Source organism: Wolffia australiana, chromosome 18 (genome assembly GCF_029677425.1).
Source record: "Wolffia australiana isolate 7733 chromosome 18, ASM2967742v1".
Lineage (NCBI taxonomy): Eukaryota > Viridiplantae > Streptophyta > Magnoliopsida > Alismatales > Araceae > Wolffia > Wolffia australiana.
Genome location: NC_135852.1, coordinates 7612537 through 7638207, shown reverse-complemented (window position 1 = coordinate 7638207; position 25671 = coordinate 7612537). Strand labels below are relative to the sequence as shown.

The window sequence follows — 25671 nt, the reverse complement described above, 5'->3', positions numbered from 1 at the left end:
TATAGGATAGACTGCTCTATTATGTTATAAATTTTGTGTCCTAAATTAAATATTTCACCTGTTGACCCGACTGTAAACTATCATATTTCCTTATATCCATGAAAATAAGCATTTAAAAATTTATTTAAAAAATTATTTACATGAAAATATTCAATGCACTTCGATGCAGCATAGCTAAATCTATATGAATTTGTATATTTACTAATATGATGTACCACATGTGATTGGATGACAAGCATCTTGACTGAAGGTTTACTTGTCATTATTTATTTTTAAATTCATTAAAACACCCACTTCAACATTTTCCCCTATAAGCTTTAAGAAATAATCTTTCAATGTGATCTCAAGCTTAAAATAAAAAAAGGATCTGAGCTTTTCAATGAACTCAAATAAAACTCTGAATTTGAAGTATATGTTTCAGTAGGCCAGAAAGATAGAGGCAACACAAGAGAGAATGGGCTACATTCAAAAAAATAAGCTGTAATCTATTTATTTATATTTTCCTTCTAAGGCATTTAAAAAGATAAATATATACAAAATTTCATTCATTTTTATTTATTATATATTATCAAGGTATCACTAAATAATTGATATTAAGAATTCCATATTCATATATATAAGAAAATTATGGAAGGAAAGTTGAAGTAATGATCAATGAGGATAAAAAACATGCCCACATAAAAGTCAAAATTTGCCCCATAAAATATTGTGATTTAGAATTTTCAAACCTTGATTTTTTATGTAAGTTAACCGCACAATATTTCAAATGTATAAGAAATTAAGATAAAGCTAAATTGTTTTAAATATAACTTTATTATATATGCAATCTTCCCTTATTTGAACGCATATTGTGAGTTATCTTCTCCACCTTTTTTTTAAGAACCCTTAGGAAAATGTGACCATTTAAATCTTATAAGATCATGCAGATCGATTGAAAAAATCCACAAAGTTTCATTAACATAAAAAGAAGTTTACACTATGGCAGGTGCATTCTTTGATATCAGCATTCATCTAAACAACTCTAATTATATCTTGGAGTAGAAAAACTTGTATGTTAAATTACTATCAAATAAGTGTATTATAACTACATCTGATCTAAATTAGAAAATGATTTACATTGTACATAGAGATAAGCAAACTGGAATTCATAGTGAACTAATGCATAACTGTGGTGTACCTTTTGTGAAGGATCCATTAGCAGCATTCAACTCAATCTTTTTATTTGGGGTTAGATTTATTGGTCTACTCATTTAAAATTAATTATTTTCCACAAAAAACACAGTTGGTATACATATGGTGTGTGTATACAGTGAAGAAAGACAAATACAAGCTCATTAAGATCCCTAGTTTATGCATGACTCCAAATTTATACTAATTTGATTTAAATCATAAAATAATTTGTTTCATTTTCAACGTGGACACACTGGACATTAGGGTTTCATGCCAGGACATAAAATATCTGATTCAAACAGAGAAATAAAGTGTGCAAAATTCTCAAACATTAACATGTGGTTACATGTCGCACCCTCCATTGTCTTCTCTTTCAATGTAAAATCTGTCATTTAACCAGTTGTTTTAACTCTACTAATGACTCTTTTGTTTGATCCCACCACGCAATTGATGGAAATATATGTGGCCGGTAAGCCAATCACACATTCCACATCTCGTTCTATGTTCATTAATAGAACATATTCATTATAGTACACGTGTGATGCGTGTAATGAAGTCCATGAATACATGATCAGACTTAGTGAATTATGATGAGATCGTAATACGGAGATCACTTGTCTTTAAGCATGTGTTCTAAACATTCCTATTCCAAGGATACGCGAGAAGGACGTTGAAGTATCCGGATAGAATAGCACTATCTAGTCTCACTCATATGATGAGTATGGCCAGTCCCGTAGCCATTAGTGTGGCGACACTAAGGATAGATAATGGGTGCTCTTTAGTGGAAAGAGTTCACTGAATTGATCCGTATGAATCCCTGAATGGTATTATATCGAACTGTCAATCAGGTTGATTCACATCACGGTTGTGTAAGTGGTCCTTAGACTTGGGACACCAAAGACGTCTTGTGGACAGACGGTTGTACTTTGGCTACTCATGGGGTTCTAAACGGTCTTAGTTCGGGTACATCAAGAAGGTCACAAAGACGATTGAGTGGTCAAGATGGGATTGTCCACCCTCGGTACAAGAGGTGACAGCTCAAGGAAGATGATGCGATGAAGTCCTTGGCCAAGGTAGTGAAATATCAGAGAAGAGTTCTCCCATAATTTTTGAATGCATCAGTACTAACTAGGATGATCTATTAGGGTTTGACAATTGACCATACCCTAAGTCATCCAAGGAGCATCAAGTGGATGAGGGATTATACATACACGGTAACTAATGACGAACAGGTTCCATGACTGAGTCGATATACACTCCTTTGTATCTTCTAGGACATGAGGTGTAGCTTGGCACCCCACGTGTCAGAGTCTCGACCTATCGATTGAGTTAAATCAATCCGACATTAATTAAAATATATGATGATATAGTTAATTAATTTAGAAGGCCAATAAAGGTTATTGGGCCACTAGAGTTGTTAACTAGACTAATATATTGGCCTAAAGGGTCACACGCAAATGGTCTTTTGGACGTCGGAAGATATACTTAAGTTTTGGGGGTTTTTATGAAAAATACCCACTTAGTATAAATAGGGGAAGGCCCTAAACGAAATTCACCCAGGACAGAATTATTCAGGGGCCTTTCCCCTTCTTCTCTACTCTCCCCACACCCCCTCTTCATCCTTGATGTGATCGGGACGACGTAACGACACCAATAGAGAAAGAATGGGGCTCATCAATGAGAAGGAGGAGATCTGACGTGCCGAAGACCGCGTGGATACCTCTAGAGCCTGCACACTTGAGCGGCTCAACTCGTCTCGCTCCGGGATCGAAGAAATCACAAATGAGATTAGTGCAAAGGTACTTCGTTTAATGTTTTTGTCGATGTCGTTCGATTCACAAAAGTGTTCCGCTGTGCATCATTTTGTTATGTTTATCCAGATCTAGGCCTCTAGAACCCAACAGCAATGACACCCCAACATCCATTCTTATTGACATAATTTCACATTCATGTAAGCAAGCCTCACATGTCATGTGACTTAACTTGTAGGGGCTAAATTTACATGGTTGTAGAGTGTGTCAGCCTTGAACTTGTTCAGCAAGTTAAGCAGCCTTTGCAATTTCTTTGAATATATTAACGTTGAGGGAGAAATCGTGGGGTCAGTCCCTTGAGAGATAACAATGTGTATTGTATTGCCAAGGTAATTTATAGAGTGGGTCACTCCTAGTTGCGTGCCAACGCGGCCTGGATGTTTAGCACTTCGTCATTACATTGGAGATGGAGGGAATGATGAAAATATATGTGGCCGACAATCCAATCACACATTCCATATTCCATTACATGTTCACTAATAGAACATATTCATTATAGTGCACGTGTGATGCTTATAATAAAATTCATGAATACATGATCGGGCTTGGTGAATTATGATGAGATCTTAAGATGTAGACACTAGTCTTTAAGCATGTGTCCTAAAACATTCCTATTCAAAAGATACTTGGGAAGGACATCTATATATCTGGATAGAATAACACTATCTAGCCTCACTCATATGATGAGTGTGGCCAATAACATAGTCATTAGTGTGGGGACACTAAGGATAAATAATGGGTGCTCTTTAGTGGAAAGAGTTCATTTGAATTGATCCATATGAATCCGTAAATGATATTATACCATAATATCAATCACTTTGATTCTTGCCACAGTTGCGTAAGCATTCCTTAGATTTGAGACACCAAAGGCATCTTGTGGACGGACAATCGTACTTTGACTATGACATACAAGTCTCTAATCACGGGTTCTAAACAATCTTAGTTCAGGTGTATCAAGAAGTTCACAAAGATGATTGAATGATGAATATGGGACCCTCCACCCTCGGTGCAAGAGGAGACAGCTCAAGGAAGACGATGCGATGAAATCTTTGGCCAAGGTAGTGAAATATTAAAGAAGAGTTCTCTGATGATTTGCCAACACATAAGTACTAACTTGGATGACCAATTAGGATTCAACAATTGAACATACCCTTACTAATCCTAGAAGCATCAAGTGGGTCAGGGACTATATGTACATGGTAACCAATGATGGACAGGTTCCATGAGTGAGTTGATACACACTCCTTAATATTTTCTACAACACGAGGTGTAGCTTGGCACCCACTTGTTGGAGACTCATCATGTCGATTGGGTTAAATTGATCCAACTTTAATTAATCTATATAATGATTAGGATTCAACAATTTAACATACCCTTAGTAATCCTAGAAGCATCAAGTGGATCAGAGACTATATGTACATGGTAACTAATGATGGACAGGTTCTATGAGTGAGTCGATACACACTCCTTTGTATTTTCTACAACACGAGTGATAACTTGCAAATTAACATGTTTAATTGATGAATTTTACATTATATTTATATGTTTTAATGACCATATTTACATGTTATCATATACAAAGGGAGATAAATGACTTACACTTTGATTTTATTATTTTTTCTAATTTTTTATTATTTTTAATTGGTATACAAACTCATTTCATGGAAGAAATATTTTTTACAGGGCCTTAAATACTTGGCTAAAGGTTGGTAAGGGCTTTCCTAATTTTTTTGGAATTTTTCCATATTTTTATATAATCTTATGGCCAATATTTAGCCAAGAAATGATTTTTACAAATTTAAAGAATACATAGAAGCATCAAGTGGATGAGGGACTATATGTACATGTGATAAGCCAAAAAAAGGGGTAAATTTTATGCAATTTTAAACCCTTGCCGTTGTCAATTTTAGCTTATACAATAAAATTTATAAAAACTCTACTTAACATGTGTAGTGATAAGTACGAGTGTCGTCCAAGGGAAGCTAGTAAGGAATCCAATTGATATTCTTCTTGAATAATTTGAACCTAATTGGGGTTAATTTAATCTTCAATAGAGATTAAATCACCCTAATTAGATGAGAAATTTGGAAAGGGGGGTAGAATAGATGAGAGAAGTAGAAGAAATAAGGGGCTCTAAATTGAATTAATTGATCCAATTGAAAGGATCAAAGAAGTCAATTAGAGAGATTAAGAAAAATATTTAGATGTGTTTTGGTTGATTTTGTAGATTTGATAATTCAGGAACAACTACTCTATTGAATAATGGAATGGGAAATTCAATATCCTAGAAAGTTAACCCTTTTTATGTTTTTTTATAGTTTTCATGAAATGCACTTGAATAGCCAGGTAAATCTCTCAATTTCTCCTCTCAATCCTAGTCAGGGCTTGTACATGCCGCTCAAGCCAAGCGATTTAGAAGTTCAGACAGAAATTAAGAAGAACGATTACGAGATTCAACTAACAACATCCAAAATACACCAAAAACTTCAAATACGATGAATAAAAAAGTACAAAATAGGTTGATCGAAGCTGGAGCTCCTCTCTGTCTTGCATCTGTGATAGAGCACCATCAAGAATGAGCTCCCCCGCTCGAAATTTAGCTTTTATACTTAGGTTACATGGTAAAAATCACCATTTTACCCCCGTTTAGTAATTAATTTTTATCTATCAATGTAGGCTAAATCTGAATTGTATATAAATAGAAAGAGGGGATCAAGACGAGCAAATCCATAAAAAATTCATCTCAATCGGACTTCAGGATCAAAAGTTATCAATAAATGAATTTTAAACCAACTTAATCCATTAGATTTAAATTCATTTATTTATTCGTTTCTTTTATTAACACGCCATGACGTGTCGCTCTCTGATTGGCTGGTGCATTTTGAATTCTCCTTTTTGCAGAAAAGTCCTTTAAAAAGGCCGGAATTGCTGCTGGATGCCGCCCAAAAGTAATTTTGTGTATGCCCCTTGCGCACTCTCTCTCCTCTGGTTTCTCCTAAAAACATTAAAACAAATATTAAATAATTGCAATAAAACCCTGGAACAGTTTAAATAACATCTTTATGCCTGCAACCACGACCGAGAGCTGTTTTTGAGGGCATCATTGCAACTAAAATTTACGAAAAGACCCTAGAAGAGTAAAATTGATTTAAAACTCATTTTCTCATTATAAATATATCCTTTTCCTCTTAAAAAATTCCTTTCTCACTTAAATAAATCTCAAAAAATCCAATTAAATCATAAATAAATTCTAGAAAATTCCATAAAATTCTAGAAAATTCAGTAGTTCATCCCCATAATAATTGAGCTCGAAATTAAATTATAAACCTGCCATTTTCATTTAAAAATTATTATTTTAAGCTCAAATAAATCTCAGAAATTCATAAAATTAACATAAAATTAGGAAAAAAATCAGAAATCACTTGAAAAATTAAATTTATGTAAATATATGATAACAACCCCATTTTAAGCTCTTTAAATGCATAAAATTGTGCTAATAGCATGAAAGAAAGACCGAATTTAGGGTGTTATCAACATGCTAACCAATGATGGACAAGTTCCATGAGTTAGTCGATACACACTCCTTTGTATTTTCTACAGTACGAGGTGTAGCTTGGCACCCACTTGTTGGAGACTCGGCATATTGATTGGGTTAAATTGATCCAACTTTAAGTAATCTATATGATGATATAGTTAATTAATTTGAAAGTCCAATAAAGGTTTTTGGGTCGTTGGAGTTGTTAACTAGACAGATACATGGGCCTAGAGTGCCACATGCAAATGGTATTTTGGATGTCGAAAGATATATGTAAGTTTGGGGGATTTTTTAAATAGGGGGAAGGCCCTGAATGAAATTCACCCAGCTCAAAATTGTTCAAGGGCCATCCCCTTCTTCTCCATTCTCTGCATAGCTCATCTCCATTCCCATTGCAATCTGGACGGTGTGATGACGATGACGAAGGGTGTACGGAGCTCGTCAAGGTGAAAGAGATTCAACATGTTGAGGATCGCGTGGATACATCTAGAGGCTATGCACATGACCAGCTTGACTCATCTTGCTGAAGAATCTAAGAAATCAGAGATGTGATCTGTGCACATGTGATTTGTTTCATGTTTTGTTGATGTCATGACGACTATGTTGAAGTCTGCAATCTAAATCAATTTGAGCTTTTCATCCAGCTCGCGACCTTAGAGCCCAATAAGGAAGACACCACACCTAACCCACCTAGATGTCTCCCTTGACCTGCAGTTAGAATGTCAATTCTACTGCTCTGCTTCCACAAAGTGCAAGTGTGCCCACGATCAATCTTGCACAATGCATTTGGGAGACTTAGACAAAGGATGTACTCCAACGCCTTCCTATAGATCTAACACTATATGTGCAACATCGAGAGGTTGTGGTCACGAGCATGAGGTCTCCCTACCTTGCATCGGCACCACCCCTGGTTAGTGAATGCTTCACACAAAGACGCGCATTGACTTTGCGTTAATTGCCACCAATAACCAGGATGTGTGTCACTGGTAGAACATTGCATGCAGTGCACGCGGGGAGTGTACATATGAAAATTATCAGTTGTGATGCATCTATCATTACTAGTGTGACTGGGGCATGTGCACAAACATGCCACACTTGTAGCACAATGTTGGATGCCAACCTTGCCAAGAGTGTATACAGGGTTGTTTTTCATGCTGATTAGTAGCCAGAAACCCCACTATAAGTGGAGATGGAGGCAGATAGCAAATTATTTTAATGAAGCCAAACTAGTGAAAGTAGTGTGTGATGAAAGCAACTATGTTAGCAACGTCCGTGTGGCAACTAGTATTTATTTTATGAATTAATTCTAATTTAAACAAAAAAAACTATTGAAAATCAATTCATAATAATCCTAGGAAATTCATAAATTATTGATCCTAATGAACATAATTTATTCAAACTTTATAGAATAATTTTTGGAAATTTTATGGTAATTTGGTAACTATAAATACTAATTAATTATAATTAAAATATCTTAGTTGACGCTTCGGTACTGTCGGATGACTATTGATAGAGGTTATTGTCGTGGATTACGAAGGAGCGGCGGTAGATACTTGCCAGAGAGAAATAGAAGGGGGCAGGTGATGGCTATTTTACCATCACTGGTGAGAACAAAGATGGAGGCAGATAGATATGTGCCGACGAGCAGCAAACTTTGATGTGGAGTGCATGATGTTGAAAACCTAAACTAACTGTGACAATTACCTAAGAAAAGGATGAAGATGTGAGTCAAAATCAAAGAAATATTACATTAACCTTGTTGTTGCATACTCAACATGCAATGTCTTGATCTGAATATCACTCCAACCCTTCCCTCATTAAATGCAAAAAATGAATCCAAACAAGATTTTGAATGAGCAAATTACTCCACTAATTGTAATTAGGATAAAAAATCCCAGGGTTCCTTTTTTATAAGGATTTGAGGGTCTATTTATAGAACTACCCTCAAATTTCAGGAGAAAACTCTTTCTTGATTGTTAAATATGGTTGTTTAAAGTTCTAGCAATTGAAGCGGTTCAATTTTATCTCTCATTTGAGTCATGTGGTGGATTGCCAGTGAGGCACAAAATATGAGGAAGCTTTCAATATGTAAAAAATTAAAATATTTAAATAAATTCAAAATCATATTTATAACTTCTAAAATTATTTTATGTAACAATTTAGAGTAAGAAAATTCTAGAAATCATAATTTAATTCTTAAGATATTTCAAACCCCTAGAAAATTTTGAATAAATATAAATATATTTTTTCTGAGTTAGAAAATATTTTTTTATGAAATTTATGATATAAAATTTTGTTAATATATCATAAAATAAAGGAAAATATGAACTTCATTCTAAAAATCAAATAAATCTTGGAAAGCAGTATGACCACACTTAATGGATCATCTATTAGAAGGTAGTATGATGGGGTTCTTCACTCAACACTACATGTAGGAAAATATTTCCAATACCAGATATCCTATCCACTTGGAAGCTAACCACGTGAATCTAGATATATGGCTCAAACCATCCACTGCAAGAGCCTAACTTCTAGAGACATGCTTCTTTGATTAGCGCTAAATGAAATCTCCAAGTAGATGATATGGATGATATATATATATATAAAAACTAATCAGTGTAGATAAATGTTTTTGAAATGGACTGGGGGACGTGAATAACAATGACAGATAAATTAGATATTGATGGATGATGTAGATGTATGTAGATGGATATGGATGGATGTTGAGAAGAAGATTGTGCAGATGCTTGGGGACTCACCATAGGTTCTTATACTCCACCCTAATCAAGATGATTGTGTAAGGGGAGATCCCTCCACTTCTCATGTATCATCTAACTATGATAAACAATGGGCACAAATAAAACTTGATGGGTCTTAAAATCACTTTTTTCAGTCAAACTACTAAATTAGTAGTAATTACAAATTGAATTTACATTGGTGGATGTGTATATTAATATATAAGATCATATGAATGGATAAAATAGAGAGAGATGAAGCTACCCTCAAAATTTGAGCCCAAAAAATTATTATAGATCTTAAGAGATCTTAATCTGAATTTGATTCATTCTCAAACATTGGATTTTTTATCTCTCCTTAATTTTCCATGCATCAAATCACTACCCTGTCATGGAATCCAAAAATGTTATGCTGGTTATGCCACTTTTCTGAATTTTTAATCATCACTTGACTTATGTCAATCAACAAAAAGATCACCCTCAGATTTCTGTAACACCAATGAATCATAGCATGCATTCATTCCATTTCAACAAATGAAAAAGCTTAATTGGTATGTTCTTTCGTGAATTTAAATTTTGAATTTATTATGATTTAATTAATTATAATTTTTCATTAGTCTGTATGTCCCTACTTTCTCAAACTTCCATTTTTCACTATTATGATTTGGATCTTTATTTTTGTTCATTGGTCCATGTCTTCATATGGAATAAAAAGGAAATGAAATATCAGAAAAGTATTGGCCAATATGGCATCACAATTTGCAATGCCATAATGGCAGCATATTGTGATGATTAGAAGGGGACTCATTGTTCACTGCTTGGTTGTAACCAATGATTAGCCGCAAGCCAAATTTAATAGGATTGGGAAATGAAGCAACTGATAAATATACCAGGATAAAATTTTATATCATTCTAAATAATTTTTTTAATATATTTTAATTCATAAAATAATAAAAATATATTATGACTTAGAAAGTTATTTTCTACTTGAATATGTGGTCATGAAATTCTATGTAAATACCAAAAAAACCTAAATATTATAATATCATTCTGAAACATATTCAACCATTTAAACCTTGATAATATGCATATACAACTATTTTAGTGTAAATAAACATAGAAAATCATGACATTAAACAACTCATTAGCATGTTGTCAAGGGTAAAATGAGGTGACAATAGCACAAGGGATCTATGGTGAACGGGCAAGGCATTAATAGTGACATCATAGGGTGGCAACAGCGTAAGGCTTTGACAATGATGGTGAAAGGCCTATGGTGATAACACAACAGACTATAAAAATGATAGAGGAGATGTCTACATTGGCTGGGGTGGTGGGAGATAATCTCTAAATTTCTAGATGTAAAAATTTATATCCTCTTCATCACACATGAGCATAAATCTTTAGATGCTTCATGCATCTGATCCAACCTATGAGATGTCAGGAAAGATGTACAAATGCACACCCCAAAAGGGTCAAAAAGCATGGTTTGTGCCATCCCACCCTGATAAACCAGAATTTGGGTTAAATAAGTCGTTTTAAGGCTCTGATTTATGCAAAAATATTTATAAAATTTTCCTTACTTAGAATAGGGTAAGCAAGGGTTCGATCCTCAAGGAGAAGGTAATGAGAGAGTAAATTGTAATTCAAGTATATTTTGAAATAAGTTTTTTGGTGATTTTTTGGATTTTTAACTATTTTCTAAAGAGTAAATCAATTAAATGATAGAAAACTAGTCAAAAATATTTTAAATAAATAAAATAAGTATTTATGTTCTTTATTATAAGTTCTAATAATTTATTATGATTTGTACGAATTTTTATAGGGCAAGAAATAAACTTTAAAAACAAATAGAACCTCAGGCCGCATTTCCCGCAGTGAAATTGCGGTAGAAATGAGTAGTGGACCAAAATCACTGTAACTTTTTCTACATGAGGAGTTTTTTAGTGTCGTTTGAGGTCTTGGAAAGCTTGAAGTCTAGGCTATCATCTGGAATATTTAAATCAAACTTATTGTCACTTCCCCCCAAGGGTCAAGTGGTACTCTTTCTCCAAGAATCTTGATCACTCTTAAACTCACTCTTTCAGAATCATGTAGAACAAGAATGGATCAAAGAAATCTGATGCACTAAGCCTCCAAGAACAAGCCTCCAATGAGGGGAGAAGAGAACAAATAGAAGTGGCCTAACTCTCCCAGCCATTGGATTTAATTCCAAGGCATTGGACGGCTAGGATTTCTTGATTTCCAGCCTGGACCCACATGCCCATCTTCTCAGATTTGAAAATAGACAATTCAAATTCAAATTGTGGGTTAGTTCCATAATTCTTGCCTTCAGTTGATCCGGTCTTCAAGGAGGTTTGAATGGACTTCTAGAATAGGCTTCTTGTGTATCGGGCCTCCTCTCATTATCCATTAGATTTTTAATTTCCTCCCATTTATATATAAAATTCACCATTGTATTTACCTAAGTCCTGTTTATCAAATAAAACTCCAAGAAGATGTGAGAAATCCACTTGACTCTAAAGAGTCGAGTGAGGTTAGTCTCAAAAATCAATAAAATATATAAAAATAAAGCTTAGGAAAATAAATCATAAATTTCTCATTTCATCCTTAAATGGCGAATAAGGCTGGGGGAATAAAAAAAAGTGATAAAATTAAGTATAAGAGCATAATTTTACTAATCTAATTTGACGTTATTACTCCCTATTTTTGCATCCTACCTTTTACATTGTATCTCCGCTACTAGTGTTATATTCAAGTCAAGAAATTCTTTGTCCCACTAGGTCATGCATCTTGTAACTTGAATGTGTCAAAATATAGCTCTAGGGGCGTTCTCTTGAACAGCTCACTTGACTTTTGACTCGAGCTTCACGAGGTCTAAATTCCTTCAATAATGTATCCAATTGGGGAAATTGTACAAATAATGCATTGATTGAGAGGATTTGTATCCACATTATTTGGAGGGTAACTCAACTTTGGACATGTAGCCTGCCAGGTTTTGTGGGAGATGCCCATAATCTAATTCTCACTTATTTGTGAAGATGAATAGAGAGATTAGAGACAGGGATGTTGGTTGCCATTAACTGGTCAAATAAAGAATATGTTGACACCTGATCTAGAACTTTCAAGGGGCATGAGAAAATAATTTTTCATGGATTAATTTCTTTGGGCTATCTGAGTCCATTTCTGGACATATTTTTTAATAGATTTCGGCACAGGGCCATATTCCCCATCTTATTGAAATTGGAATAAAACAATAGATTGTGTCCTAATTTTTTATGATATAAAAATTGAGAGGAGGGATTTTGTAGATCTAGATTGGTGCAGACCCTAAACATTTGTAAATTTTTTGCATTTTTATAACATATAAAATGAAAGTTCCTAGGGTGTTTTATAGAAAATTAGAGCTTTAGGAGAGGATAGGCGTGTCAAGAGGCTTGGTAAATTAACATAGATCAAGTTTATATGTGATAGACCATATTTCAATACACACTTGGCCAAGGAGGACTATTCGTAGGAGTTTATAGTTTTTCTGAGAACCTCTTATGTCTATCAGCACGAAAATCCTCATTGTGCTTTAATTTCAACATAATGTGTTAAATATAGGCTATTCAAAGTTGACATGCTCTTAAAGGAATTTGTGTCCATAAAATTATGCTGCATGCTAGAAATATAAAACTTCCCAAAGATGGCCAAACCAAAATACAAAGATACTTGTGAAATTCAAGTTGACTTGGAAACATTTCAAGTTGAAGACTAAATGGATAGGTACCTCAGTTATTTATAAGGAAAATGTGGTTGTTAAAAAAAAGATTTTTAACTTCTCTATGCTTCCAGAGTTCACTACTTCTCCTGGTTTCCACATATATTATTGATAACCATAGAATACATGAGAATTTTAGGAATGATATCAGACATTTTATGCGCTTTTTTTCATTGGAAAATAAGCACATAAAATGTTCTTAACGGTTAAAATCATTTACTGCACTTTTATAATGAATTTCCAATTTTTCTTGATTTCATGGTATTTTAACATAAAATATCTATTTAGATTAATATAATACTTTTACAAGACATAAAATATCTATTTATATTTAGTTTAATATTTTCTGGTATTTTTATATTTAAAATGCCTTATTATATATTTATTATATATAATAAATATATAAGGGATGTATTATATATTTAAAATGATATTCTAATTTTTTTGGATTTTCTAGTATTTTTATGGAATCTTCGGAAGTTAATTTCATAAAGAAAATAATTTTATAAATCATAAAATATAAATTTGAATTTATTTAAATAGTTATATGAATTAAATGCCTTAATGTGCTCCTCAAAGTTTGTGCCATGCTGGCAGTCTGCCATACAATTTGGAGGAGAGAGAAAATCAGATGGCTTAGATTTCTCAAAATTGAAACGATGATATCTAACAATCCAGAAGGAGGTTCGGTCTGAAATTTTGAGGGTAGGTCCAAATTTCTCTCCTCTAACCATCCACGATTTTGCATATATAAATAGAATCCCCCATCATTGTAATAAGGCACCCTTGGATTGTGTTCCTAATTACGATTAGTGGAGTGATTTGCTCATTCAAAATCTCCTTTGGTCTATTTTTGTACTCCAAGAGTGAAGCGTTGAAGGAGCAAAGTTCAGATCAAGAAGCATGAAGAAAAATTACCACTGAGCCGGCTGGGCATGTGATGATGAGGTTAGTGTGATCTTGATCTTTTTCCAACTCAAATCTTCATCCTTTTTCCCCAGTTATCATCACAGGTAACATAAATTTCCACCATCACGTATCCCACCTTCAGCTCTGCCACTTTTCTACAGGTATCCACTTCCATATCTGTCTCACCAGCGATGGTGAAATCGTTGTCATTCGCCCCCGTTACACCGCTCATTGACACGCATTTGCCATCATCTCCGTCACAACCAGCGCAATATCGCTTTCATCTGATCCACTCTACTCAGGTTCATCTACCTCAACTGTCACGTGATGATGTGGAAGCATCGGAGAAGGTATTTTAATTAGAATTGATTAGTATTTCAATATTACAATTTTCTATCAAAGTTCCCATAATTATTCTATAAAATTTGAATATACAATTTTCTATCAAACAACCAGCGCAATATCGTTAAATAGATTTAATATTTTCTAACCATCATAGAATTATTTTAAATTACTTTTCACTAGTATGCTTTTGTTAAATTAGATTTGTTTCCTACACTAAATATAGAGATCCTAAAAAGTAGAAATCAAAGATAAAATTCACTTTTTCAATACTTGCACTCTGGGGATTTGTCCCATGCTTGCCCTCTGCTCGTAAGGAACTTGTAAATATTGTTGCACAAACCAGAAGCCTTAAATGACATTTTAACCCTAATTTCTGGCTCATCAATTATGCTTTCTAAACTGATGGGGGGATATGTACACATGATTAATATTTGAATCAATATTCATGTGGTAGAAGTAAAGATGATTTTATCAGAGATTTATAAAAATCAAAATAAAAATACTTAAATGATCACAATGCATTGTGCAGAATCAAATCTACAACGATTTGGTTATTTGATCGAGTTATTAAAAAAATTTGGATATTGTAGAATGTTTTCATTTCATACCTAATATAGGTATTCATTAAAAAACTAAATTAGGTTTATTGGGTATAAAATGACACCATTCTATATTAGGTATTACATTAAACATAGCCTTGAACGCCCAATGAACTTGTGTATGTGACCCTTTAGGCATATGAACCAGCCATATTGAATCCATCATCAACATAACTACTTATTGGTTAGTCCAGTTAAATAAAAATATACTTAACTTGTTCATTAGTTAATCTTTATCGATCGAAACTAATCAACGCATTGAGTCACCCACATGTGAGGTGCCAAGATACATTGAGTACTTCATAAGGCAAACGGAGTTCAATCAACTCATACACAGAACTTGCCTGTCATAATTTATGAAGTATAATTTTTACTCTCCACACTCCTCTAGGACATGGTCCACTAGCAAATCGTAGACATCCCAGTTAGAAAAAATGTATTAAATTCGAACTGATTTTTCAACATCTTCATTACAACTCAAAACATGAAACTGGGGGAAGCTACATAATGGACCAATTTGGCATGTCATTCATATGATGGAACCAGGGAACCCAGGTCAAGTCACCATGACAAGGGATGACTTCCTGGTCGTGCCTACTAATACCATCTCGAAAATATAAGAAGATAGAGCTGATACATTGAGTGTTAAGGACAATAAGGAAGGCTCTCATCCGCTATGAATGATCAAGCTTAATCCACTGAATGCAAAAGTAAATTGTATTCAAATGGACTCAGTAAATTTCATCAAAAGTCACACTGTCTAATTGTCATGGGTATTCATGCTAATGTGTATTTTGGAGCATACATTATTACGCTATGGCCCAGTTGGCCATTAAAAAAGTACAAGTGCACATGTTACACAACTGGACACATCCTAGAGATGTCTCATATCAAGATGGAAAGTAAGAAAAACAAAGCCTTTTAGAATTATCTTAAGGATGAAATAAAATACATATATGAAGAAAAAACAAAAATACCTGAAGCCATCATCAAAATCAAGTTGCACAAAAGAACTAAAACAGTGGATTGGCGGAAGTCTTTTTGGTTGGCATAAAGGATCTTCTTAATCACAAAAGATGATTGGGTGCCCCTACATAGGGTTGTATCTTGGAAGTGGAGAACATGGCACCTAAACAAGGCAAGGGGTAACTTAACCATTTTCATAAATTAAAGTTATGTACATCATATAATTACTCTCAACTTGATCTCTACCCATGTATATCATGCCCATATTGAAACAACTCAATGATAGATTTATGATATATATACACATGCATGTGCATACACGAAACATTATGTCGTTCTCTCCACATATTTTCCTTTTCATCTGTTCTCCTCTATTTTTCTCTTTTCAGCCAAAAAAAGAAACCCTCTCTTACTCTTCCCCTAAGTAAAAACTTTCCTCTCCTAATGGAAATTTTTATCCATTATCCTGTGGAAGAAGTTCCTAACCAGTGCCTCAAACAATAGTGCAATAGAATCTTCCTGAGACTCCAGTTTACAGCTCTTACTCTTCATATTTCACTGCACAGAAGAGGCTCCTTAGCAAAAATACGAAAACGACAATAAGGACGGTGAGATTAGCTGTCCTGAGATCTATTTTTATTTCTATTAAATCTTATCTTTAAAATCGGTTTGATCTGCATAGAAATCTTCTAGCTCAATTACACCTCCATTTGCTTAAATCATCCTTTCTCAAAAAAAAAATTCATTCCTGATTGCACTGTATTTTCTTGATCTAGTTTACTGATTCAACTATTGTTAATTTTACTGGAAAACCTAGACTACAACTTCTTAACCAAGTATCATACTTGATGAAAAAATTCTTCTCTTGGAACTAATGCTGTCATTTAGTTAAATCAGAAAATAAGCATTAAACTTTGAAATTACAGTATCTTCTACAGTAAATTTTTGTTCCTAGATGTGAGATGATGTGTATTTGAAGGGTAGACTAATATGTTGATTTCTGTGGGACCAACAGAAGAATGGAAAGGAGCCAAGAGGATAACACAGACACTCTCTCCCTTTTCTTTTTACATATATTATCCACATCTAGAAAGAGATTATAGAGTATAGTTCAGGGACTCAGCGGGATGATTTTTTCATTCTGGGTCAAAAAAATTGTCCCATCCAAGGGTATGGACGAAATTCGGGACCACCAGACAGGACGGTTTTCGTCCTGTGGGACGAAAAAACCGTCCGTCCAAAGGTCTCAGGCGATGGACAGACGAATGTGGACAAAAAACTGTCAAATTCTCATACGACAGTTGAGATGTAGCCACGTGGCCTCGCAATACAACTTGCATCAAAGTCCCTGTATTTTTTTCGCGCTTGCAAACTGTTATAATTTTACATATGTCCATTTGGATTCTCTCTCCTCCGACGGTTTTTTCCCCGCCGGGATGAAAATTTGTCCCGGGAGAACTGGAGGAAAATTCATCCCGTCCTTCGTTCCTACACTGAATCCTGACATCGGACGGGACGAAATTCGTCTCGTCCCGTCCATCATCCACGTCCAGGACGATCCGAAACTATATTATAGAAGAGAGCCACAGAAACCTACCAGAAATATCCCAGAAAATAAACACAACCATCAAAATGCAGCACATCCAACAAACCTAGGTCTTGGCTATGACAAAATGTGTGCCCAAGAAGTCAGCAGTAAAACATGACCCGCTTGACGTTCTCCTTAAGGGCGGGAAGGGGTCGGACCGCGGTGCTGCCCGGAGCGCGGGTGCTGCGCTGCCCCGCGCCGCGCGCCGGAGTTGCCGCACTCGAAACGGAGCCACTGTCTGAGTTATCGGGCTCCATGTAGAACCTCGCCCTGAACGCCGCCAGATGGGCATAGTATGCCGGTGGCACTGCACACACCATAAAGACAATACAATCAGCTATTCCTTTGACGACACTCCAATAGAGAATGTAGCTAAATTAGTTGATGTGCTTACCGATGGAGACTGAACGGGTGCACCTTGCGTATCTGCAAATTAATCAGATCCTCAAGTCAGCGAAAAAATGAAAAAATGATTTACTCTTCTCGGGGACGGCAAAAAATGAAATATTACGTGTAGCACAGGTTGTTGGTGAGGGACTGGAGCTCGTCCGCCGTGAACTTGTTTTCATCCCACAACACATGGTAATGTGCAGGCCGGCTTGTGCCCTGGCATGGCACAGATATGTCAAGAAATCTAGAGAGAGAGAGAAAGAAAGCTTAAAAGAATAGACAGAAAGAATGTGTGAAGATAAACATTTGATGACATAACAGATGTAGATATGAAAGGATGAATGAATAGATCAAAAATAATAGCAGATGTAGATATGAAAGGATGAATGAATAGATAAAAAATATGCATGATGGATGGATGGATGGATGAATAGTGACGATAAAAAAAAGTGTACGATGAGAAGATAGAGAGAGGGAGAGAGAAAGATAGATGGATAGAGCAAGATTAGGAGATATGTACACATATTTATATATATATATAAATATATATATATATATATATAATTGAAAGAAAAAGATGGATGAATAGAGAAAATTAAAAAACCGTAAGATAAGAAGATAGAGAGAGGGAGAGAGAAAGATAGATGGACAGAGCAAGATAAGGAGATATGTACATATATTTATTTAGATATACAATTGAAAGAAAAAGATGGATGAATAGAGAATTAAAAAACTGTAAGATATGAAGATAGAAAGAGGGAGAGAGAAAGATAGATGGACAGCAAGATAAGGAGATATGTACATATATTTATATATATAATTGAAAGAAAAAGATGAAGGGAAGATGCCAGCCAGGAAAAGAGAGTGGGTTGGGATGGGAAGCAGAACTTACTTGGATGCCGGCATGGCTGCACAGATAAAAATCGAACTCAGTAGGGTGACAAATCTTGGAATCGACGACGGTGCCTGAAAGAGCAAAGGACGAGGTGTTGTAACATGACAAGGAGAGGCAAAGAGGCTAATGCGACTGTCCTGTCTCGTCTTGTCTAACCAGGGAGTATGTTTCCGCTCCTGTCGACTGAGTGATGATCATCGGGGTTGTTAGCGAACAGCCTGGTGTGGTGGCGCTTTTGCACCACCACAAACGTCACCGGTGGCTGGTAGTTGGGTTCCAGAGATGCACAGGCCTGAAGAGAACAGATTGAATCAGTGTCCAGAAATAACAAAGAAAGACGAGGTCGGGTATGGCAAATCCCACCTTCCTGATGGCATCCAGCTCGTAAAACAGGACCTGGTAGAACTGCCCTTCACTCACCCCGTCCCTGCCGCCACACAACAGTAATACATAAGATGCAGATGGTAAGAGAGAGGGAGAGAGAGATGGATGGATGGAGAGATAGATAGAGATACGTTGAACGAGGAAGAATGGATAGAGAGGAGAGACGGAGAACCTGTAGAAGATGATTCGCTGAGGCTTCTGCCCCGTTGCCTTCTTGAAGGAGATCAGGAGCTCTCTGAAAGAGGAGCACAACAAATGTTCGGCGGTAAGGCTTGCATCTTACTAGCAGGGAAGGCGACAGATTTATACTTGATCATTCCACCCGTGACTGTCCCTTTAACTGGGTCTTGGTACACTTTGAACAGATCCTCTATGAGTTCCTGACGATGCATCTGTGCGCTGACCAGGCCGGCATACTTGGTCACCTCGGGCCAGTCTTGCGATGCCACCACCTGCCAACCAACACCATCCCGACCGTTGAAAACTTGAGAGGGAATTCTCGCAGAGGGGAGGGCCAATTTACCGCAGCGATGGAGGGGCTCGAGTCTTCCCCAGGATGGGGATGGGTGACATCAGCACCGAATATGATGGTAGGCCGGTCGCTAACCAAGGGGATGCACCCGTTCAGTGCGTCGGCGAGAACAGTATTCTTCCCCCCCACCTTCACATTGATCTTCAACGCGACATTGGCGAGGTACTGCTTGCTCATCCGGAAGACGTGCTTGGTCAGGCAGCACTGTGAGACCAGACCAAGCTCCGTCTCGCAGATCCTCTTCAGCTCCCCTAGGAATTAATCAAGTCTTAAAATCTGGGGTTTTTGAAAATTTTGTTATGAAATGTGGGATTTAAAGAATTTGTTACCATAAAGAGGGCCGTTGTTGTCTGGTAAGATAACTATGAGAAGATCAAGCTCCTTTCCCCGGGGACGGAGAATGTTCATTACGTCATGGTATCGGCTCTTCAGAGCCCTCTCCACATGTTCCGGCCTAGCGGACAGCAAAGGCAACACCGGCTCTAAGACGAAATCCTAGAGTGAGAGAGAAAGAAAGATATGTCAGTAGAGAAACATGTATGAACGACAATGCTGATATTACAGCCCAACAACGCACCATGCCGGAGACTTGGCACATCTGAGCAAGATTATGGCAGAAATCTCGGCCTGGCCCATCCGCAACGTTGCGGGAGAAGTTGATGCAGATCCAGTTGTGAACCTTGCCCCCGTGGAACATTTTCTGCAGAAAAAGATAGAAAGCTCACTTTTTAAGAATTAATTCGAAGAAAGAAATTTTGGATAGATGGCCAGAACCTACCTTGTTCATCATGTTCCATTGACCAACTCGGGGCAAACATTCTTTTTCTCTACCGGTCTCATTATATTTGAGCTGCCAGGGAGGAAAAGAGTATTAGAAATAAAACCACAGCTTCAATGAAAAAGTAGTTGTTCCATTTGAGGATTACCCAAGGTGGCGGGAGAATTCGAGCTTCCACGGAAGCAAGCTTGTCACTGATTTTAATGCCAAATTCCTTGGCATACGGATCATTCTGATAGGCATTATGATGAACTGTCTGGAGGAATAAAGAGAGACAGATTCACGCATAAATTTATACTGATGTCAGAAAGAACAGCATGATAAACGCCAAGATTAAATACCTGCAGAATGTCCATCTTCCGGTCTACTGGTCGCTGGCAAGTAACCTTGAGAAGTTGTGTAATCTGTCTCTCATTCAATCGCTTGGAGTACCTCTGTCCTTCGACGATTTTGCAGACCTGGAATCCCAAAAAAATTTTAAATTGAGAATGTTGATTCAAAGAAAAAGAAACCATTGATTTTGGGATCTCTAGAATGAAGGCAATGAGAAGCTGACCTCCATGGGAAGATAGTTTGGTCGCTGCTGATTTCCCACTTGCAAACAAGGCAGCGAGGTGTACTGTATAACAAATCCGTAAGTCTCCTGAAAGTACTGAACTACAGACTTCATCGTCCCACGATCGTCGACAGGGAATCTGGAACCACCAGGTCATTTAACTATGAGCTATCATCATGTAAAGCTCGAAAGAACAGTTAAAAAAGTTGAAATTATGGTGATCGTACGTGAGTTCCCTGGTTGCCTGTGATGTTAATCCAGAGATGCGGTACTTTCGTCGCATGTTACCGCGATGAGTAACTTCAATTCTCACTCCTCGAAGAGCCTTCTTGATCTGAAAGATGAGGACGCAATTAAGTTGCATAATTTAAGAAAAATAAGCCGGACACAAACGGGAAAAGAGATGGTTGATACCTTCACTCGGTCGGCATCAGAGAGAGGCCTGGAGGTAATATCCCTGCTAAGCAACTGAGTAACGAACTCAATCACAGGGAGGGGTTCAATGAACGCAGTGGACGACATGTCTGTCCCAGAGAAAAAATGAGTCACTAATAACTATAGTTGACAGTAATACTAAGACATCGAGACCTATATCTTTCCAGTAACAACTTGGATCGTCCACTTTTAAGCATCAATAAAGAATCTCAAACTTCGAAATTAAAAAAAAGAATGACTCAAACTTTGGAAATACAAGTCAACCAAAATCAAAAGATATATCTCGTGATGACAGATTGTTGAGCTCGAAATTACCAATGTTCAGGGATAAACCCATCTGTGTGGGTCGAATGCTCTGGTAGAAACCCCGCCAGCTCTCCAGCCCTTCGCCCAGTGTCTGTCTTCTCCCTAGATGAGGAGAATAAAAGGACCTTCCAACTGGGGAATACCTGATGGAGTCAAATTATAATGAATGCTATAAAGTTAGAGCCACAAACATTAATTACATTACTAAATCTTCAGATTTTTCTCAACAAGATATGGCGACCTTTTTGTGGGAAGCTCGCGCAGAACAATGTCCAGCACCTGGAGTGCTTCTTGAGGGGCATCAGCTTGCCTCCCTGATAAGAACGACTCCAAGTGATGAAGATCCGCGCGAGCCGCAAACTTGATCACCACACGGAACTGCCTTTCTCTTCTGTTTGTTATCAAATAGAAGAAAGGTAAGCAAAAAATGATTTAGGAAAAAATCGAAAGAAAAAAATATGGCTTCTGAGTAAACCTAGGCCCTCCCATGCCTTCTTCTTCATCATCAAGAGCGATGGTAAATTCTTTTGATGTAAACGGTAACGCTCCCGCAGTGTACAGGCTTTTACGCCCATCATAGACTGGGAGTCTTCCACCCAGATGGGAATCCCTATACGTCTTAACCAAACGCTCCATAACAGCACGGTTCACACCTCGAGAGGTGACCTCCGGAGTAATGGAGACCTGCCAAAATTGAAGGAAGGCTTAGAGCATTTCCACTATCACATAAAAAATGTAAGGGAAGAAGCAAATAAAAAGTAAAACATACGTCATACTGGTGAAGATCTGTCTTGGGGAGCTGTGCGAAAAAGTGGTTAGCCTTAACAATGCAACGCATTCCAACACTTCCCTTCCCAGGTCGTGTGGGAAACCTAATCGATTTGCTCGAAGGCGCAACAGGCACAATCACACTGGAGCTCTCAGGTGGTACCCTTTCAGTCTGAAGCGAAATCTGCTCAACCTGAAATGTCATTTCTGCAGAAACAATTTCCACTGAACGAGATGAGGAGGCCTGTGATGGTGACGGATGCGTTGAAAGAGAAGGCTGGGCTTGGTGCAGCTCGGGACACGAAGGCCTTGACGGAACATAAGAGGGGCTGCCTCCACGGCCACCTCCACCCACAGCTTGATAAGGCTGTGGTGGCGCCATCCCGCCGCGGTGTTGATACCCGCCACGTCCCTGGTGCTCGGAGTAATGAGGCTGCTGCTGTTGCATTCCGCCACGCGGCTGGTATCCACCACGGCCTTGTCCTCGACCTCCCTGAAGTGGACCCTGATTAGGATTTGGTGGGGTCCAACCCCTTCCCCCACCTCCTCCTTGCTGGCCTTGCGTCATTTGGAATCTCTCCTGACCACGCTGCTGAGGAGGTCTGCGTTCTCCGGGGCCAGTAGCCTCTGGAGGCCCGGAGCTCTCGCCAGCGCCTGGTAAGTCTGTCCTTCTCTTCCTCACCATGACAGAACCTTCACAAAGGATAATACTGAGCAATCATCAAACAAAGGAAAACAGAATTAACGGAGGAAACTTTCACAAATTAGATGCAAGTGAGCAAACAAACAACGTACTTAAATTTTAAATTAGTTTGAGGGTACCTAAGAATTTGCTGTCGCCAACTTTTGAGAGTTTTCACTTATAATATTTCAAGAATTGAATTACGAGAGAGAACTTGAAAGAAAAATAAACCCTCTGCTTACGCATAGTTAGATCCCAAGGGGAATGTCTGAAATTTACTATTACAAAAATACAAGAATAGAGGAACCACAAAACACAGTTGACGGGCAATGCTGTTTAAAGATCGAGAAAAACAATTTCAAATCAAGTATAACGTCTAAGGCAAATAAGGAAATCAAAAGTTCAACGGAAGTTCTCTGTTGATAACCTTGGCGGCAACAAGAAAGAACGTTCATTACTGAGAATTGTCCTTTCTAACAGAGATTAAGATGCGATGGATAAAGTAGGAGTTTGTTTGAGCGAGCTCAGTTGGCATGTTAACTTTCATTTGACTAAGATATAGAGTTAAGTTACTCAGTCGATTGAAATAGAAACTCCTAGTAATTGGTAGGTCGAAAGTTCAACAGCCTTGCGAGAAACATAAGATAGATATTCAACTTTTACTGCAAGAAGCAATCAAGTATTCACAAAATAAGGAACATGCATTAAAATGACATCGGCAATACATTTAGCGACAAAGTAAAAAGCGACTAGACAAGGAAATTGGGAATCAGACTTTGCATAATAACCAGCGAGATTATAAAGTGATCGTATAACAAACTGATTTTAATAAATAAATAAATAAAAGCGAGAGCGGGTTTAACGTGTGATGAGTGTTTATCAAGGCATAAATAAGTATCACACAATCAGACACAAAGAACAGTAACTTGAACCACCGGTAAGATTACGCTATGAGGGTAAAAATTAGCAGAGATTCTTAGGATGAAAACAGTTAGATACTCCAACAGGCTACGAAACCGTTACAAATGAGAGCCTCCTTAAAAAACGTTCTACTTAAAGATGAATACCGATATTCAACGAACGCAATAAATAACTAGAATAACCGATATCACGTAAATCATCTTCCCAAAGGACAGAATCCAGGATTCAACCAAAAATATTTACAAAGATAATAACTCCATTGAATGAGGTAAACAGAACATTAGACACCGCTACGCGAGGGAAAAGGACAAATGTACTTCCATTTCAACAAAAATAACAGCAAAATTGTCATTCCAGCTAATAAATACATGATCGGAGCTCTTTTAAACACTCATAACCCTGCAAACACAACATACAATCGCAGACAGAGGGGAACAGAAGCAATTACAGCTAATGTAGCAGAAAAAAACTGTAATCGAAGCAAACTAAGGGCCTCGAGCCGACAACAAAGACGAATGCCACACTACAGATCACGACGGCATCGAAACTCGAAAAATCAACAGCAAATCCAGATCTGAAACCCTCGCGCGAAGAACAACGACATCAGAAGCGAGAAGGAAGTGGACGGATTACCGCTGAAGAGAAACCGAGAAGACAAAGTTGAATCGAACTCTTTCTACCGCCGATCGACGATTCTCGAAGCACTTCCCACGCTCTTCGCCACTTCCCCCTCTTCCTCCCGCGGCAGTTCCTCGGAATAAGAGAGCGCTTCTGGACTAAAGCAGACGAGGCAACTATTTATATTAATCCCATAACCGCAAGGCACGAAAAGTCCTGAAAACTTTTATTTTTATTTACTTACCCTAAACTTCCTTAAAATTGGGAAAATCTCTCCGAGAGTTATTTTATTTATTCTCTGTACGTCAGAAAATTCTAAGAATTCTTCTCTTACGCTGCAGTGCGTACTGCGTAAATTCTTCTCGAAGCACCTCCTCGTTAGTTTCTTTTAGGGAAAAAAATGCAAATATCAAGGAAACGGGGGGACAAAGGAAAAAAAAAGAAAGACTGGACCTGGGGGCCGTAAATAATCGGACGGCGGAGAGTGAGCAATCGGTGCACGTCGGACGGTCGTGCAGGCGTCGACGTACAAAAGGCGGCGATTGGCTACGGCCGTACGGAACGTCGGATTGGACCGTACTGTATTTTAAGAATGAGAAATAAAGTAATTTTACGGTGCCAAATGGGCGAACCTTTAAAAATATGGGTTTTTTTCAAAATGTACACTCCGTCCCCCCGAGAAAATAAGAGAGATACAGAGAGAGAAATCAAGAGAGAGAAAAAGAGAGTCTCGTTTCTCTCTCCTGCATCTAAGGAGGAAGAGAGAGAGTGTTAGAGAGCTACAGAGTGAAGACGTCTTTCTCTCGCTTCCCTCGCTCTTAGGAGGAAGCTGCAAATGGAGAAATCCAGAGAGAAATAGAGAGAGAGAGAGACTCGTTTCTCTCTCCTGCCTCTTAGGAGGAAGTTGCACGTGGGAGAAAGAAATAGAGAGAGAGACTCGTTTCTCTCTCCTGCCTCTCAGGAGGAAGCTGCAAGTGGGAGAGAG

The 25671-nt window shown here is 37.4% G+C and overlaps 1 protein-coding gene across 2 annotated transcripts; it reads right to left on the bottom strand.

The window, feature by feature from the left end:
- Positions 1–17427: 17427 nt before the first annotated feature.
- On the bottom strand, positions 17428–24835 carry AGO1 (Stabilizer of iron transporter SufD / Polynucleotidyl transferase). Of its 2 annotated transcripts, none has more exons than XM_078589561.1 (22): positions 24702–24835; positions 22467–23175; positions 22173–22381; positions 21939–22088; positions 21707–21840; positions 21371–21480; positions 21184–21290; positions 20957–21095; positions 20742–20858; positions 20549–20656; positions 20401–20472; positions 20200–20322; positions 19952–20117; positions 19614–19873; positions 19400–19542; positions 19263–19325; positions 19070–19133; positions 18863–18998; positions 18704–18777; positions 17933–18027; positions 17816–17847; positions 17428–17728 (listed from the first exon to the last, which is right to left on the bottom strand). In XM_078589561.1, the coding sequence occupies exons 2-22, from the start codon at positions 23148–23150 to the stop codon at positions 17523–17525; spliced, it is 3192 nt and encodes a 1063-aa protein (XP_078445687.1). In that variant the 5' UTR covers positions 23151–23175; positions 24702–24835; the 3' UTR covers positions 17428–17522. The 2 variants fall into 2 exon arrangements, with proteins under 2 accessions (XP_078445687.1, XP_078445686.1); XM_078589560.1 differs by having other exon boundaries at positions 22467–23158.
- Between the last annotated feature and the right edge of the window lie 836 nt (positions 24836–25671).